Genomic DNA, 17483 nt, shown 5'->3' on the forward strand with positions numbered 1-17483 from the left:
TTATATACACTAACTTCTCTATTCTCACATAGCCCGGGCTTTGCTAATTTGCATATTACCAACCAAGTTTACATCCGGTATGAACGTACTTCCGTTTTATACGGAATATAATTGTGAACGCACCTCCGCCGCTGTAGACCTCTGCCGCCTACAGGGGACCGTTACACTTCAACCATCAGGAAAGCAGAGCTTTAAAGATTGTTGAAGTTCCAACTTACTATGCCTCACAGGACAGCTGAGCTTTCTAGCAAGTGCATAGAAGTGAAGACTATGACCGCACATCCGCCGCATACAGCGGTCCGTTACATTAGTATGGTAAAAAGTGCAATATAGTTTTTATACAGGGACATGTCTACTCTACAATTTAATTGGTAACTTCTTTGTGGTTTAGTAAATATGACCAATGGTAAATTCTCTTAAATTACTAGAATGGCTAAAAGTGCAATATGGTTTTTATACAGGGAAATGTCTACACTACGCGGTCGATTCGTATTTTGTGGTAAAGTAAATATGAACAAAGCTAAAATCTCTTAAACTACTAATATGGTTAAAAGAGCAACATAGTTTTTTTGTCTACCATACGCGTTTAACTAGTAGTATGTGTTTGTGGTCAAGCAAATGTGACCAAAAGTAAACTCTCTTAAATTACTAGTCTGGTTCAACGACACGAAGGTTCTGTAGGTGATTGAAGCTTCGCGCAGGAACTGTTTAGTTTATCACTTAAATCTAAAACCCAAATAATTAAGCATTAATTCGTATTGTTTGAATACTTTATAATAGGGAGAATATATAGCATTAAAATATTATTTTTCAGACCTAGCCGCACAGAGATATCCAGTTGTGAATATCTTAATGTTTATTTGTTCTCGTACCTGTGTACTGACTTGAATAACAGTATTATAAAGGGTTGTCATTATTTAAGACTGCAGAGCGTTGGAATTCAATTTTGAAAGCAAATAACCTTACTCAAATTACGAAAATACATTTTTTGTGCATATAAAGGTATATGGGATTTATTTATGTTTTATTGTTTAGATTTAAATGTCCTGGTGTGTCTCATGTGCATAATGAAAAACAAAGTTGTTCAGATATACTTGGACATCGTGGATTTACTTACATTGTTACAGAAGGTAAGTATTTAATTGAACTCACTTTTGAAAATAAGGAGTGGGCGAGGGATACATAAGAGTTGCTTATTATACTATAAGAGTATAAGTATCTTCCATGGCCGAGAGTGTAAGATAGGTTTATTCCGACCCGAGTGTAGGGTGTTTTTCGGGAACGAGGTTTACCGAGTTTCCGCAAAACACCCTGCGCGAGGGTCGGGATGAACCTATCTGACACGAGCGGCTATGGTAGATGCTTTTTCTCCCACCTCAGTTAAACAAAATTAAGTAAAAATGTTTTTTTTTTACTGGAACTCTTTTGTGCTTAGTGAAAATAATTGCGTTCATGGATATGCGATAATTCATAGTTGTCATGGATATGCGCGCAGTGTTCCGATTTTGTTAATCGGTATTTAAATAGAACTAAGGAAAGTGAAACATTATTTTTTGATAGGTGCGTGAAAACTGTTTTATGGTGACATTTGAAGCGAGACATAATTAATTAGCGTTCTAAATATTGCCACAAAACTAGGTTTCCATGATGCTACAGACGACAACAAGGGAGGTAATTACAATGTGACGACCATTAAAAAGGAGTTCCATACGGGCATTTTATCTTCGCCAGTGGGCAAGATTATAAGTATCTTCCATGGCCGAGAGTGTAAGACTTCATTTCGACCCGAGCATAGGGTGTTTTGCAGAAACGAGGTTTACCGAGTTTCCGGAAAACACCCTGCGCGAGGGTCGGGATGAAACTATCTTACACGAGCGGCTATGGTAGATGCTTTTTCTCCCACCTCAGTTAAACAAAATTAATTAAAAATGTATTTTTTGCTGGAACTCTTTTGTGCTTAGTGAAAATAATTGCGTATGGATATGAGATAGCACGTGGTTGTCATGGATACGCGCGCAGTGATCCAGTTAATGTAAATAGTCAAATCGGTCTTTTTAAATAGTTCTAAGGAAAATGAAGCATTATTTCTGGAATGGTGCGTGAAAACTGTTTTATGGTGACATTTGAAGCGAGAAGTAATTAATTAGCGTTCTAAATATTACCATAAGACAAGATTTCCTTGATGCTACTGGCGACAGTCTTCAATAAGGGAGGTTATTATAATGTGGTGAACGTTAAAAAGGAGTTCCATACGGGCATTTTATCTTCGCCCGTGGGCAAGATAAGAATATCTAGCATGGTTAAATTAATTATTGGATCTACTTATCTGAGGTGGGAGAAAAGAATTTCTAGCATGGTTAAATTATTGGATCTTCTTATCTGAGGTAGGAGAAAAGGTCTTCTGTCTCTATAATCCCTATTTTCAGGGCATTTCATAGAAGATTCAGATACACAATTACAAAGAGGAAATAGCAGTAAAAACTGGTTATATATATGCATAGATGACGGTATTTCGTAGGATGCAACGCTGACATTTCGGCCAAAGATTGCTTAATAAAAATACAAGAAAGTATTAAATATTTTACACAAGTAAAAACAGAAAATAGCATAGTCTTTTATTAGCATAGATATGTTTTCATATCTTTTCTGTCCAAAAAGGTTATTTATAAATTAACGTCACTTACTTGTTTGTTTACATCGGTTGTGGCCCGTGATGACCAATGTGAGAACCCCTTTGATGTCACGTGATTCTTCACCCTGAATAAATTTAAATTTTATTCTCATACTCTCTCATCTACCTGCACTATGCCTTTAACAAACGCCCATTTATCAACAAATAATAAATAACACAACGTTTTTTGTTTACTTACTGTTTATGCACCTACATTGTTAATTTTATGTAGAAGAGAGACTAAGAGCTAGCAACTAGCTTTGTTCTTAGTTGTTAATATATCATTCAAAATTGCAATTGCATTTCTAAATATGGTCGATCTTACACTCCACTTGCATGTTGGTTTCTGTGGTTGTATTTCTCTAAATAAATACTGGTTAAAACCATTACACCTGTTAATAAGGTTTGTGTATGCAAGCATTCATGGTTAACAAAAAAGATTAAGTTCCTTAAATGTTAATGCTAAATTCATGGCTCGATATTTTTCCAATTTTGTTATAATATCGAATTCCTTAGACGCAAATTAATCTGTAAGATCGAGTGCATATATATTTAAAGCGGATCAAAAGGTCGTAATTAAATCGCTAGCATGTGCTATTAACCGACATTCGTGTCCCAGCTTTCGTATATATAATGCTGAACTCATTAACGATACGTAACCATAAAAATCATTTTTGCACATATGACTTTGAATGCATGAAGATGACTGAGTATTTATTCAAGGCATTTAATAAAAAAACGCCATTGTCAGTTTAATTAGTGTGTTCTTCTGCTTAAAATGTTTTACTGGTAATTGTCACCCTTTTCATTTGCTGTATTCCTTTTAAACTAGCCTGGTTTATTTCAGGAAAATGTTGTTTGAATACATGAACTCTAGTCCAAATCCGGTGAATCGCACAACTCGTTGTCTTTTTTACTAGTAACTCGCATTTTCTGTCACCCCCATATTGATACCTATATAGCTGACCGTAGTACATCAAAGACCAAACTTACGCCCCTCCCTCAGAAAATTATATGGTGTAAAATTTGGGCTGGAGGGTGAGGTTATCACTTTTGTAACGTGCGACGTCAAACAAGGCCAACAGATCCCTACAGAGAAAAGCATGCTCGACCTTGAAGGGGTCCGCTGCTCTTTATATACAGTAAATTCTCAATCCACACAGAGCCCGGGCTTTGCTAATTTGCATATTACCAACCAAATAAACATACGTACTATAAACGTACTTCCGTCTATAACGGAATGATATACTATGAACACACACCCGCCGCCTACAACGGACCGTTACACTTTCTTGTCACTGATGATGCATTTTGAGCGCATTTGTTAACCTTTTTCTCCTTAATTGACATAAAAAGTAAACATGGGCGATCTAAGACCCCCCCATCCTCCCCCCTGAAGCCACTTGTGCAACTTTTTGTTAAAACAGTATTTGGGCAAATATATAGCACATATGCAATATTAGATGCTTATTGGACGTGACAAACAGGATGAGGATTGGGAAGTAAAAACACACATATTAATAAAACACATGTTGCGTTAAAACTCCTTTTGAATTAATATGTTAAAACTACTCTCAACTTTCATATGTCAACTAAAGTAGTTAGTCTGATCGATTTCGAGTGTCATTGACTTGTAGCAGCCACGTGCGTGAAGGTTGTGCAATTGACGTATAGAAACATACCTGGACATGACCTAGTTCGCATACATTGGCAACTCGATCCATCAAAAGGATTTCTTATAAATTGTATTTAAAAAGTTCGTAATTAACCTTCATGGTGGATGAAACCTATACTAACAATAACAAAACATTTGCTTATACATGATTCTTAATTGCCTATTTTGACTTTATAAAAAAAAAATATATTGATAATTACGTTAACTAGACGTATTCCTCCAGTTGAATTTCAACGCTATATATTAATTACGCCATGTCACATTTTGGCGATAGCAAAAATATATAATGATGTTATATCATGATTGCGACGTCTTTTATGATATAAACATTCTTTAAACCATTAAAATGATTCAATTGTATATTGGGGTATCATCTATCATTACATAAGCTTTAAATACAACGACTTTCATAAATTTAGACTATAATCGAACTAGTGAAGTACGTTCATATGTTTCACTTCTTTGAAAGTTACACTCAAATAAAAGCTTACAATATCTGCACAACAAACATGTCACTAGAGCCAGTGCAAACAAGTTCTATACCTCACACAAGGCTAGTATCTAGCCAAGCTGGTATGTTAATGGATGTCTTGTATCTGGCCAAGTGGTTGGATTCAAGGCTATCTAGTATCTGGCCAAGTGGTTGAATTCAAGGCTATCTAGTATCTGGCGAAGTCGTTGGATTCAAGGCTATCTAGTATCTGGCGAAGTCGTTGGATTCAAGGCTATCTAGTATCTGGCGAAGTCGTTGGATTCAAGGCTATCTAGTATCTGGCCAAGTGGTTGAATTCAAGGCTATCTAGTATCTGGCGAAGTCGTTGGATTCAAGGCTATCTAGTATCTGGCGAAGTCGTTGGATTCAAGGCTATCTAGTATCTGGCCAAGTGGTTGGATTCAAAGCTATCTAGTATCTGGCCAAGTCGTTGGATTCAAGGCTATCTAGTATCTGGCCAAGTCGTTGGATTCAAGGCTATCTAGAATATGGCGAAGTCGTTGGATCCAAGGCTATCTAGAATATGGCCATATTTTTTTAAGTGTAACATTTAAATTATTGTTTTGTTTTTTGCTCACAAAACCTTTTCAAATGATACAAACATATACGGGGCATCCATAACTCACATATTTATTGGTGAATACCTGAACTGCAACTTTATGATTTGCTTACGATGGTAGTATTCAAACATGTTATTGGTTATACTCTTATTTGGAAGAGTTAATAACTTATGCAAGAACATAACTTTTCTTTTAAATCATTATGAGTATCTAACTTTGTTAGACATAGCATAGATTACGACATAAATGCTGGAGACCCAGTGACCTTGAACTTGTAAGGAAGGTTGTACACAGGTTGGTCATGATCAGTGGACAAACCTTATAGATTTTGAAGTCAGCGGGTCCAATTTGAAGGTCGTGGTGACCTGAAGCTGAAAATCTGTTTCCAATCAATATGGAATAACTTTTGGGCTCAATAAAGTCAAACGTGGTAAACTGGTTGACCATGACCAGTAGATGTATCCTATTGATTTTGACGTCATTAGGTCAAAGTTCAAGGTCATGGTGACATTGAGCTAATAATCCTTTTCCGATCAATAAATAAAGAACGCTGGGGCCAAGCCTCCTCGTACTTGGAAGTCAGGGAGGTCGTGGCCAGCAGAGGAACCCTTTTGATGTTGAGGTCAAAGATCAAGGTCATGGTGCCCTGTAGGTGAACATCCGTTTCCGATTCATTGTCAATGGGTAAAAGTTAAGGTTGATAACTGATGAACCCTTTGGCATATTAACTTCACACATAGTAGGCGGTTTGAATACTGCAAGTGGACGACACTTATTGATATTGGATAATATGATTTCAATACGGTAAACATGATCAAGTCATTTACCTATATCTTCGCTTAGAAGTTATACAGTGCTCGTTGTTTTGTTTATTCATTCTATTTGATATATAGAGGATATTTGTTTATTTCATTCGGTGTCATCGATATAAGAAAATTGTATAAAGAATAAAATTACGTTCTAATATTTGAAGTTCTTAATAATTATACAAAAATAATCTATTACTTAACCAACAAAAATACCTTTAATTTGTGGACATAACATTTGCGTATTCAAATCGGTAAGTGTATATATTTGTCAAAGCATTTGACAAATGTCTATTATTCATTATTTTGCTTACGAAGCACATTCATTTCAGTTAACGCGTCGTGACCTCGCTAGAGAAAAAATAAATTATGGTTAATACGAAAAATAGCGCTAAAACCGATGTAAGTTAAGTTGAAAGACGTTAAGATTGAAAGGCGGTGTGGACAGTTGGGGCTGACAGTCGAGATAGGCAGTGGGGTAGACAATGGGGGTAAACAGTGGGTGTGTACAGTGGGTGTAGACAGTGGGGGTAGACAGTGGGGGTAGACAGTGGGGGTGACAGTGTGTGTGTACAGTGGGGGAAGACAGTGGGGGTAGACAGTTGGGTTATACAGTGGGTGTGTACAGTGGGGGTATACAGTGGGGATAGACAGTGGGGGTAGACAGTGGAGGTAGACAGTGGGGGTAGACAATGGGGGATACAATAGGGGGTATACGGTGGGGATTAAAGTGGAGGTATACAGTGGGGGATATAATGTGGTATACAGTGGGGGTAGACAGTTGTGTAGACAGTTGTGTAGACAGTGGAGGTAGACTTAGGGGGTTACAGTTGAGGTAGACATTGGGTGTAGACAGTGGGGTAGTCAGTGGATGTAGACAGTGGGTGAAGACAGTGGAGGTAGGCAGTGGGTGTAGACAGTGGGGGTAGACAGTGGAGGTAGACAGTGGGTGTAGACAGTGGGGGTAGATAGTGGGTGTAGACGGTGGGGGTAGCAAGTGGAGGTAGACAGCGAATGTAGACAGTGGGTGTAGACAGTGGGTGTAGACAGTGGGGGTAGACAGTGGGGGTAGACAGTGGAGATAGACAGTGGGGTAGTCAGTTGATGTAGAAAGTGGAGGTAGACAGTGAATGAAGACAGTGGGGGTAGACAGTGGGGGTAGACATTTGAGGTAGACAGTGGATGTAGACAGTGGATGTAGAAAGTGGAGGTAGACAGTGGATGAAGACAGTGGGGGTAGACATTTGAGGTAGACAGTGGAGGTAGACAGTGGATGTAGACAGTGGGTGTAGACCTGGGTGTAGACAGAGGGTATTGACAGTGGGGGTCGAAAACAATATCATCAGAGCATGCACTTTTAAATTAAATAAATTTACATCCGACACAATATTGTCGAACAAGACGCTGACATTATCTGCCATGCATATTGGAAACAACATTTGCACATCAAATTTTCCTCTAGCGAAAGTCTTAAATATTTAATGTTAACTTAAAGAAGTCGTGCAATGGAAACAACCAGTGCAAAGCTCAGGAGCCAAACATTTTAACAAAGAGCCTGTTAAGAGGCACAAGGTTAATGACTTGAATACACTGAATGATGAATAAGAGACGCACACCGTATACAAATAAGACAGATCACACATGCATCATTAGACGTTGGAGGCCGCGCCTATAGGGATACATGTTTGAAATTGTCAATGGGGGAGTGTATACGGATAAATTTTAGTTATGAAAATAAGAAGATTTGTTAATGATTTCAACTCTTATTCAACTTAACTTAAAAATTGTCGTCAATAACGGTTTTGATGCGTTTAAAACTTCCAAAACGTCATATAAAACGAATAAGCCTAATGTTTTAAACAGGAAATTAAAAAAGTTATTCTCTGTGATTTTTGTATTGATTGGTCGCCGGTCATACGAGTTCGTTATCTTAGAAATTTACTTTCTGTGAAAGCGATTTATATACACGCTGTGGCATGTGAGAATTTACGGGCATATTGTGAATAACAGTTTAAATTATGCCTTTGATAACAAATATAAGTGCCGTAACACGACATTAATTGACTATTTTAAATTTAAGTGATATAAAATGGAAGAACAAAGCTTAATTCACACGATTTTACTAACAAATATAAGTCGCAATAACGAAATTAACACAATTTAAATTTAACTGATATAAAATGAAAGTTCAAAGCGTAATTCACACGATTTAAAACAAACAGTAATGAATAAAAGTAGGCCGAAAAGGATCAGGCCGAAATGATATATCGGCCGAATCGACCCGACACCAATAATTTTATCGGTGATAATGCAAGGTACCAATCTAAATAATTTACGCATGCCGGAGACGATCTAGAAAGTTGATTAAACCGTCATAGTTCGGCTATGTCCGTGTTTATTCGGATTGTTTTATATTAAAACTTTGTCAGAATGTACCCCTTGATGAAATATCGACCGCTTGTAAAAGTTGGTCACATGGGGTCAAAAACTAGGTGACTAGGTCCAATCTGGAACACACTAGAGGCATTATGTTTGGTCTGATATTCATGAAACTTAATCAGAATGAACATCAATATATATATATATTAATAATCAATAAAACCCATTCAGGCGCGTCTTTGATGACTAATATCAACATTCGTCTTGTAAATTATGTAATCACGAGTTGTTGGGGTACCCGCTTCGAAACTGTCAGTGAAACAGGAGTTCATCTGGGGTTTATACCAGTTTTTGAGTTCTCGACATTAACCCTGTATGACAACATTCTAATAGTGTACAAAATAGAGTTAGCAAGTGATATATAAATAATACATAATGCTTCGAGCCAGAAATGAAAACGGAACCCTTCCGCACTAGCTCAATGCAAATATCAAATATCGATCAAACACTTACTGACAGGCTGCACACACTATTAATGTATAACCGTTTGAAGATTCACAGCTCAAATGATACTGTCTCAGTAGATTTGCAAATTAAAATTACACTTCAAAGAAGTCAAATAAAGAAAAAAAAACGCATCACGCGACGTCTAATTGACATACTTTATAATTATGATACCGCACTTTGCAAATTTTGTACGAACACTAGATGACTTTTAAAATCATCAACGACGCACCTCTTGAGTTTTCAGAAGACTTCGAACACCTCGTCAATGCCAATAATGAGACCAGTTGCTCATCATTTCCAATATATAGAAATCTAGACTAAATCGTATTTGTTTAAGACTTACCTCTGATATTTCCGCATTGTCATGGTTGTATATAACTCATTTATTTCCCATCATGATTAATCTACCAGTTACTAGTTATTACTCAAAAAATGAATTGGACTAGGTAATTTGTTAAAACCAGATCCCAATTATGAAGAAGACATGCATTATAACGGATGCATTCAATCCACAGCCATAGACAGAACATTCCTAACATAAATCAGCCTTAACCACATTTAACCAGACCGACAGTTGGATGTGTTTGAGCTGTCCAACGCCCCCCCCCCCCCCTCTCTCTCTCCCTCCCCCCCCTCTCTCTCTCTCTCTCTCTCTCTCTCTCTCTCTCTCTCCCTCCCTCCTTCCCTCCCTCCCTCCCTCCCTCCCTCTCTCGTATGTGTGTATTTTGTCCCTATTTTTGCTTAAACGGTCTTTGAGTATGAGCTTACATTGTTGCATTTGCTCTATGGAAACTAAACTATGGGTCCACAAAGTCAATAAGACAACAAACAAAAAACAACCAAGTCAATCAACAAAGTCAAATAGACAACCAACAAGGGACATACACGAACACAAGCACAGTCTACAAAATGAAAAGAGACCATTAAACAACAAACACAGTCCAAAATGTTCACCAGACAACAACATAAGCACAGTCAACAAAGTCAATCAAATAATCAACAAGGTACTCACAAGGCTAGAAGCGAGGTCCACAAAGTCAAACAAATAATCAACAAGGGACTCACAAGACAAGGAGCATGGTCCACAAAATCAATCAAATACTCATCAAGGGACTCACAAGACAAGGAGCGAGGTCCACAAAGTCAAACAAATACTCATCAAGGGACTCACAAGACAAGGAGCGAGGTCCACTAAGTCAAACAAATAATCAACAAGGGACTCACAAGACAAGGAGCGAGGTCCACAAAATCAATCAAATACTCATCAAGGGACTCACAAGACAAGGAGCGAGGTCCACAAAGTCAAACAAATACTCAACAAGGGACTCACAAGACAAGGAGCGAGGTCCACAAAGTCAAACAAATACTGAACAAGGGACATACAAGACAAGGAGCAAGGTCCACAAAGTCAAACAAATAATCAACAAGGGACTCACAAGGCAAGAAGCGAGGTCCACAAAGTCAAACAAATAATCAACAAGGGACTCACAAGGCAAGGAGCGAGGTCCACAAAGTCAAACAAATAATCAACAAGGGACTCACAAGGCAAGGAGCGAGGTCCACAAAGTCAAACAAATAATCAACAAGGGACTCACAAGGCAAGGAGCGAGGTCCACAAAGTCAAACAAATAATCAACAAGGGACTCACAAGACAAGGAGCGAGGTCCACAAAGTCAAACAAATAATCAACAAGGGACTCACAAGGCAAGGAGCGAGGTCCACAAAGTCAAACAAATAATCAACAAGGGACTCACAAGACAAGGAGCGAGGTCCACAAAGTCAAACAAATAATCAACAAGGGACTCACAAGACAAGGAGCGAGGTCCACTAAGTCAAACAAATAATCAACAAGGGACTCACAAGACAAGAAGCGAGGTCCACAAAGTCAAACAAATACTCAACAAGGGACTCACAAGACAAGGGGCGAGGTCCACAAAGTCAAACAAATAAGCAAGAAGGGACTCACAAGGCAAGGGGCGAGGTCCACAAAGTCAAACAGACACTCATCAAGGGACTCACAAGGCAAGGGGCGAGGTCCACAAAGTCAAACAAATACTCATCAAGGGACTCACAAGGCAAGGGGCGAGGTCCACAAAGTCAAACAAATACTCAGTAAGGGACTCACAAGGCAAGGGGCGAGGTCCACAAAGTCAAACAAATACTCAGTGAGGCACTCACAAGACAAGGAGCGAGGTCCACAAAGTCAAACAAATACTCAGTAAGGGACTCACAAGACAAGGAGCGAGGTCCACAAAGTCAAACAAATAATCAACTAGGCACTCACAAGGCAAGGAGCGAGGTCCACAAAGTCAAACAAATAATCAACAAGGGACTCACAAGACAAGGAGCGAGGTCCACAAAGTCAAACAAATAATCAACAAGGGACTCACAAGACAAGGAGCGAGGTCCACAAAGTCAAACAAATACTCATCAAGGGACTCACAAGGCAAGGAGCGAGGTCCACAAAGTCAAACAAATACTCATCAAGGGACTCACAAGGCAAGGGGCGAGGTCCACAAAGTCAAACAAATACTCAGTAAGGGACTCACAAGGCAAGGGGCGAGGTCCACAAAGTCAAACAAATACTCATCAAGAGACTCACAAGGCAAGGAGCGAGGTCCACAAAGTCAAACAAATACTCAGTAAGGGACTCACAAGGCAAGGGGCGAGGTCCACAAAGTCAAACAGATACTCATCAAGGGACTCACAAGGCAAGAAGCGAGGTCCACAAAGTCAAACAAATACACAACAAGGGACTCACAAGACAAGGAGCGAGGTCCACAAAGTCAAACAAATACTCAGTGAGGCACTCACAAGACAAGGAGCGAGGTCCACAAAGTCAAACAAATACTCAGTAAGGGACTCACAAGACAAGGAGCGAGGTCCACAAAGTCAAACAAATACTCAGTAAAGGACTCACAAGACAAGGAGCGAGGTCCACAAAGTCAAACAAATACTCAGTAAGGGACTCGCAAGACAAGGAGCGAGGTCCACAAAGTCAAACAAATACTCATCAAGGGACTCACAAGACAAGAAGCAAGGTCCACAAAGTCAAACAAATAATCAACAAGGGACTCACAAGACAAGAAGCGAGGTCCACAAAGTCAAACAAATAATCAACAAGGGACTCACAAGACAAGAAGCAAGGTCCACAAAGTCAAACAAATAATCAACAAGGGACTCACAAGACAAGAAGCGAGGTCCACAAAGTCAAACAAATAATCAACAAGGGACTCACAAGACAAGGAGCGAGGTCCACAAAGTCAAACAAACACTCATCAAGGGACTCACAAGGCAAGGAGCGAGGTCCACAAAGTCAAACAAACACTCATCAAGGGACTCACAAGGCAAGGAGCGAGGTCCACAAAGTCAAACAAATAATCAACAAGGGACTCACAAGACAAGGAGCGAGGTCCACAAAGTCAAACAAACACTCATCAAGGGACTCACAAGACAAGGAGCGAGGTCCACAAAGTCAAACAAACACTCATCAAGGGACTCACAAGGCAAGGAGCGAGGTCCACAAAGTCAAACAAATAATCAACAAGGGACTCACAAGGCAAGAAGCGAGGTCCACAAAGTCAAACAAATAATCAACAAGGGACTCACAAGACAAGGAGCGAGGTCCACAAAGTCAAACAAACACTCATCAAGGGACTCACAAGACAAGGAGCGAGGTCCACAAAGTCAAACAAACACTCATCAAGGGACTCACAAGGCAAGGAGCGAGGTCCACAAAGTCAAACAAATAATCAACAAGGGACTCACAAGGCAAGAAGCGAGGTCCACAAAGTCAAACAAATAATCAACAAGGGACTCACAAGACAAGGAGCGAGGTCCACAAAGTCAAATAAATAAGCAAGAAGGGACTCACAAGACAAGCAGCGAGGTCCACAAAGTCAAACAAATAAGCAAGAAGGGACTCACAAGGCAAGGAGCGAGGTCCACAAAGTCAAACAAATACTCATCAAGGGACTCACAAGACAAGGAGCGAGGTCCACGAAGTCAAACAAATACTCAACAAGGGACACACAATACAAGGAGCGAGGTCCACGAAGTCAAACAAATACTCAACAAGGGACTCACAAGACAAGAAGCGACATCTACAAAACAAACAGATAATCAACAATAGACACACACGACAAGATGCAGTCTACAATACAAACAGTTAATCGACAACAGACAAACAAAAAATGAAACAGTGTATGAAGTGAAACAGACAATCAACAATCGACACACAAGACAAGTAAAATACTCCACAATGTAAATAAACAGACAACCAACACGATTAACACAATACAAGAAACACAGTCTACAAAGTGACACATTCCGTCTACAATAATTCAAAATGCCGCAAACACAAGCGGAAAACAGAAGCTAATACGAAATTAATCACAATCAGCTTCAATCCTTCAGATAATAACTTGATGCTTACCTCAATTATTTAAAGCACATTTTTCAAAATTTATTCATCTTTATTCTACATTTTGAGCCAATGAAAGTGCAGATAGGCAATCATTCAGTACTGGCTTAATCCACGACTCATCCCGGACACACACTCATTGTGTCAGATTTTGCGTTGACAATGTTTCAGCGGATGAGGTTGTATTATTAGCAAGTAAGATGACCTTAATGATAAAAAGGGCGCGTTCCCTACGCTCACTCCACCAATTCGTAATAATTTAAATTTTGCTGGATGTCATCTAAATCATCTTAAAGAACTTTCGTGATATTGGACCCAGACTTAGTAACATGAGTCATTGCATTTAAACAACTTTCTTTGACAAATCAAAATATCAGCACGAAGATCACAAAGGCATTTACAGACATATTCAATTCAACAATGTTCGGCTAACAGCTATGTCATTGCAATATTTTCATTTTTCGCGTTTTAACAGGTACAAACGTTCAGGATTGCACGTAAATCTGTTCCAAGAATAACAGCTTATCGATCATATTACATGCATGCCCGGTATTTCTGTGAGAGTAACAGACTGCACTTTGTCACCATCCTGGAACTGCGGAATGTTGGTACCCACACTGGTACCCGCCTTGGTGCACATCTTGGCACCTACACTCAAGCACAGTTTATCAACAAGGTAAACTGTTTTCCCTTATACAGATCATGATCTCAAATCGAACACCTTTATGTATAAGCAAAAGAGTGCTCACATTCTGCCCTAACATATTATAATTTGAACGTAAATTGTGCCCGTAGCTACTCATGTTCCGTTTGAATTTATATCAATGCTGATTAAACATGTTTTGTAAAAGGAATTAGTGAATAAGTAGATGACGGTATGCTAGCAGAAGAAAGGTTAATAAATCGAGCAAACAAATAAGTATGAGTATGTTGAAAGAAGATGTGAAGTGATAAATGTAAGTGGGTTGCTGTTTGTTTGAGTGAGTGAGTGAGTGAGTGAGCGAGCGAGTGAATGGTTACACTGCCTATGATTAACCCCTTACGCTTGCGATCTCCGGTGTCTTGGTCATTGCCTATCATGGCCAACCAATGAATCAATAGATCGAAAATAAATCATTATTACCAAACCTAAACCTCACATAGATGTTAAACAATACAACCGACACAAAGTGAGTTTAAAAGTAATCGCAACTATTTTTGTAAATGATAATATGACAGTAACCTATCTGAACTGTACCTGGGATGATAAGAAGTAAAGTGACGAGAACAATGAGTGACCTTCACATATATCTTGATCAACAAATATTTGACTTTATTGCGCTGAATAAAAATATGTTTAACGGTCAACTTCACTAAACAATATAAACATTGTAATATATGTGCGGTATTCAGCTACCAAGACTGAAGATTTTGCCATGTGTTGCAATAATTCTGACGGATTGATCAAAACACTGGGAAACTTCGGGTTCTTGTTTACACTGCTTTATTTCGCCAGCGCAACAACCGGTGAATTTCGGTTCTTGGTAAAACTGCCTTTGATTGGCCCGTGTCATTTCCGGTGCGCTCCGGTTCGTTGTTACACTGTCTATGATTGGCCCGTGTCACTACCGTTTACCTTCGGTTCTTGGTAACACTGCCTGTGATTGGCCCGCGCCACATCCGGTGAACTCCAGTTCTTGGTAACACTGTCTATGATTGGCCCGTGTCATTACTGGTGAACGCCGTTTCATGGTCACACTGTCTTTGATTGGCCCGTGTCACTACCGGGAAACTCCGGTTCTTGGTAACACTGTCTATAATTGGCCCGTGTCACTACCGTAGAACTCCGATTCTTGGTAACATTGCCTGTGATTGGCCCGCGCCATAGCCGGTGAACGTCGGTTCTTGGTAACACGGTCTATGATTGGCCCGTGTCACTACCGGTGAACGCCGCTTCATGGTAACACTGTCTATGATTGGCTCGTGTCACTACCGGTGAACGCCGTTTCATGGTAACACTGTCTATGATTGGCCCGTATCACTACCGGGAAACTCAGGTTCTTGGTTACACTGTCTATGATTGCCCTGTGTCACTACCGGGAAACGCCGTTTCATGGTAACACTGTGTATGATTGGCCCGTATCACTACCGTAGAACTCCGGTTCCTGGTAACACTGCCTGTGATTGGCCCGCGCCACAGCCGGTGAACGTCGGTTCTTGGTAAATCTGCCTGTGATTGGCCCGCGCCACAACCGGTGAACGTCGATTCTTGGTAACACTGTCTATGTTTGGCCCGTGTCACTACCGGTGCGCTCCGGTTCGTTGTTACACTGTCTATGATTGGCCCGTGTCACTTCCGTTTAACTACGGTTCTTGGTAACACTGCCTGTGATTGGCCCACGCCACTACCGGTGAACTTCAGTTCTCCAGTTCTTGGTTAAATTGTCTATGTTTGGCCCGGGTCACTAACGGTGTACACCGATTCTTGGTAACATTGCCTGTGATTGGCCCGCGCCACAGCCGGTGAACGTCGATTCTTGGTAAATCTGCCTGTGATTGGCCCGCGCCATAGCCGGTGAACGTCGGTTCTTGGTAACACTGTCTATGATTGGCCCGTGTCACTACCGTAGAACGCCGTTTCATGATAACACTGTCTATGACAAAATCGTCCAAGTGCTCGTGTTAAATATCTATTTTTCAAGACATATGTACATATGTTCAGGACAACCATCACGATGGATATATCATGAACTATCAGTAAATGTTGAGTTATTGCCTTGGTACGGCCATTGAAACAGATGTAAGAAATCTCTCGAGGCTCTTAGTAGAGATCATCTGGTAATTTACCTTAAAACGCTTGTTTAAAACAGTTTGCCCATATTATACATATTAAAGTTGACTAAGGTTTGGGCGGAGTAATGGCCTACGTACGACGTTGTGTATAATAATAGATGAATAGCTACAATAATGAACGATCAGGGACACTTTTTATTTTGACATTTCTTATGTATCCTATCACAAGTCTGCCGTAGTAAAAAAAATCACCAAAAGACTCGTTGACGGCCATTAGTTGGACAAGTTAGATGACATGAAGTGAATTCTTAATGATTAAGAATGGACTACTTAATGGTTGCCTATCTGCAATCTCATTGGTTGAAAATGTAGGTTGTATTCTAAAGCTATTTAGAATGCAACCTACATTTATTGCCAATGAAATCAGCCAATGAGGCTGTATTCTCAGTCAGTTAGATGACATGATTTGAATTCTTAATGATTAAGAAGGACACGTTCGCTACGTACACTCCGCCCAATCTTAATAATTAAGAATTTACTTCATGTCATAAAACTATTACATATTAGTCACTCGATTCACCAAGAAAAGCAGGAAAAACCGGTTTCAGTAAAATCATCACTTTGCTGTGGAAAACATTGTTTTGGTGAACTGATTACAGGATATAAAATAACCTTGGTGCAGGGGGGGGGGGGGGTGTATACATCGACCTCAAGGATATTTCAGTGTGTTCGCGTACATTATATATTTAGATAAGACGCACTGCAAACTATTTACTGATAATTGTTTATATGGAGGTGTTTTTTTTATTAACATTGAGCGTTGAAGGTCAGCATAGTTAGGCGAACGTTTCATTTCTATGACGTCCTCAAAATAGATATTTCAGTACGCAATATTTATACCTCAACTTCCATTCCTTAAATGGTCGAAATCATTTTTATTTATTGACAATGTACTTCAGTCGAGAATGTTTCCGCCCGCTTCAGCAATATGAACACATGTATGTTTTGACATTTTAACATGTTTAATTTTCGACATGTTGTTTTCTTCTGGGTTTTTAGCTGAAATAAGTTGTCATCGGGATAAGTTTTGCATTACATTCTACTTTATTGTGTTGCCGTTGTTGTTGTGTTGCCGTTGTTGTTATGCTGTCGTTGTTTATGTTTTCTATAAACTAGAAATGGTTTGTCTAAGCGAAT

General features: G+C 39.5%; 1 protein-coding gene across 1 annotated transcript in view; it reads left to right on the forward strand.

Annotated features, from left to right (window-relative positions):
* Positions 1–1017: 1017 nt before the first annotated feature.
* Positions 1018–17483, forward strand: part of LOC128229973 (uncharacterized) — a 44229-nt gene continuing 27763 nt past the window's right edge. The window contains exon 1 of the mRNA XM_052941913.1: positions 1018–1130. Within this exon, the coding sequence (XP_052797873.1) occupies positions 1020–1130 (111 nt within the window). The 5' untranslated portion in view covers positions 1018–1019. The remainder of the gene's footprint in view (positions 1131–17483) is intronic.

The sequence above is a fragment of the Mya arenaria genome, chromosome 4 (assembly GCF_026914265.1).
Source record: "Mya arenaria isolate MELC-2E11 chromosome 4, ASM2691426v1".
NCBI lineage: Eukaryota > Metazoa > Mollusca > Bivalvia > Myida > Myidae > Mya > Mya arenaria.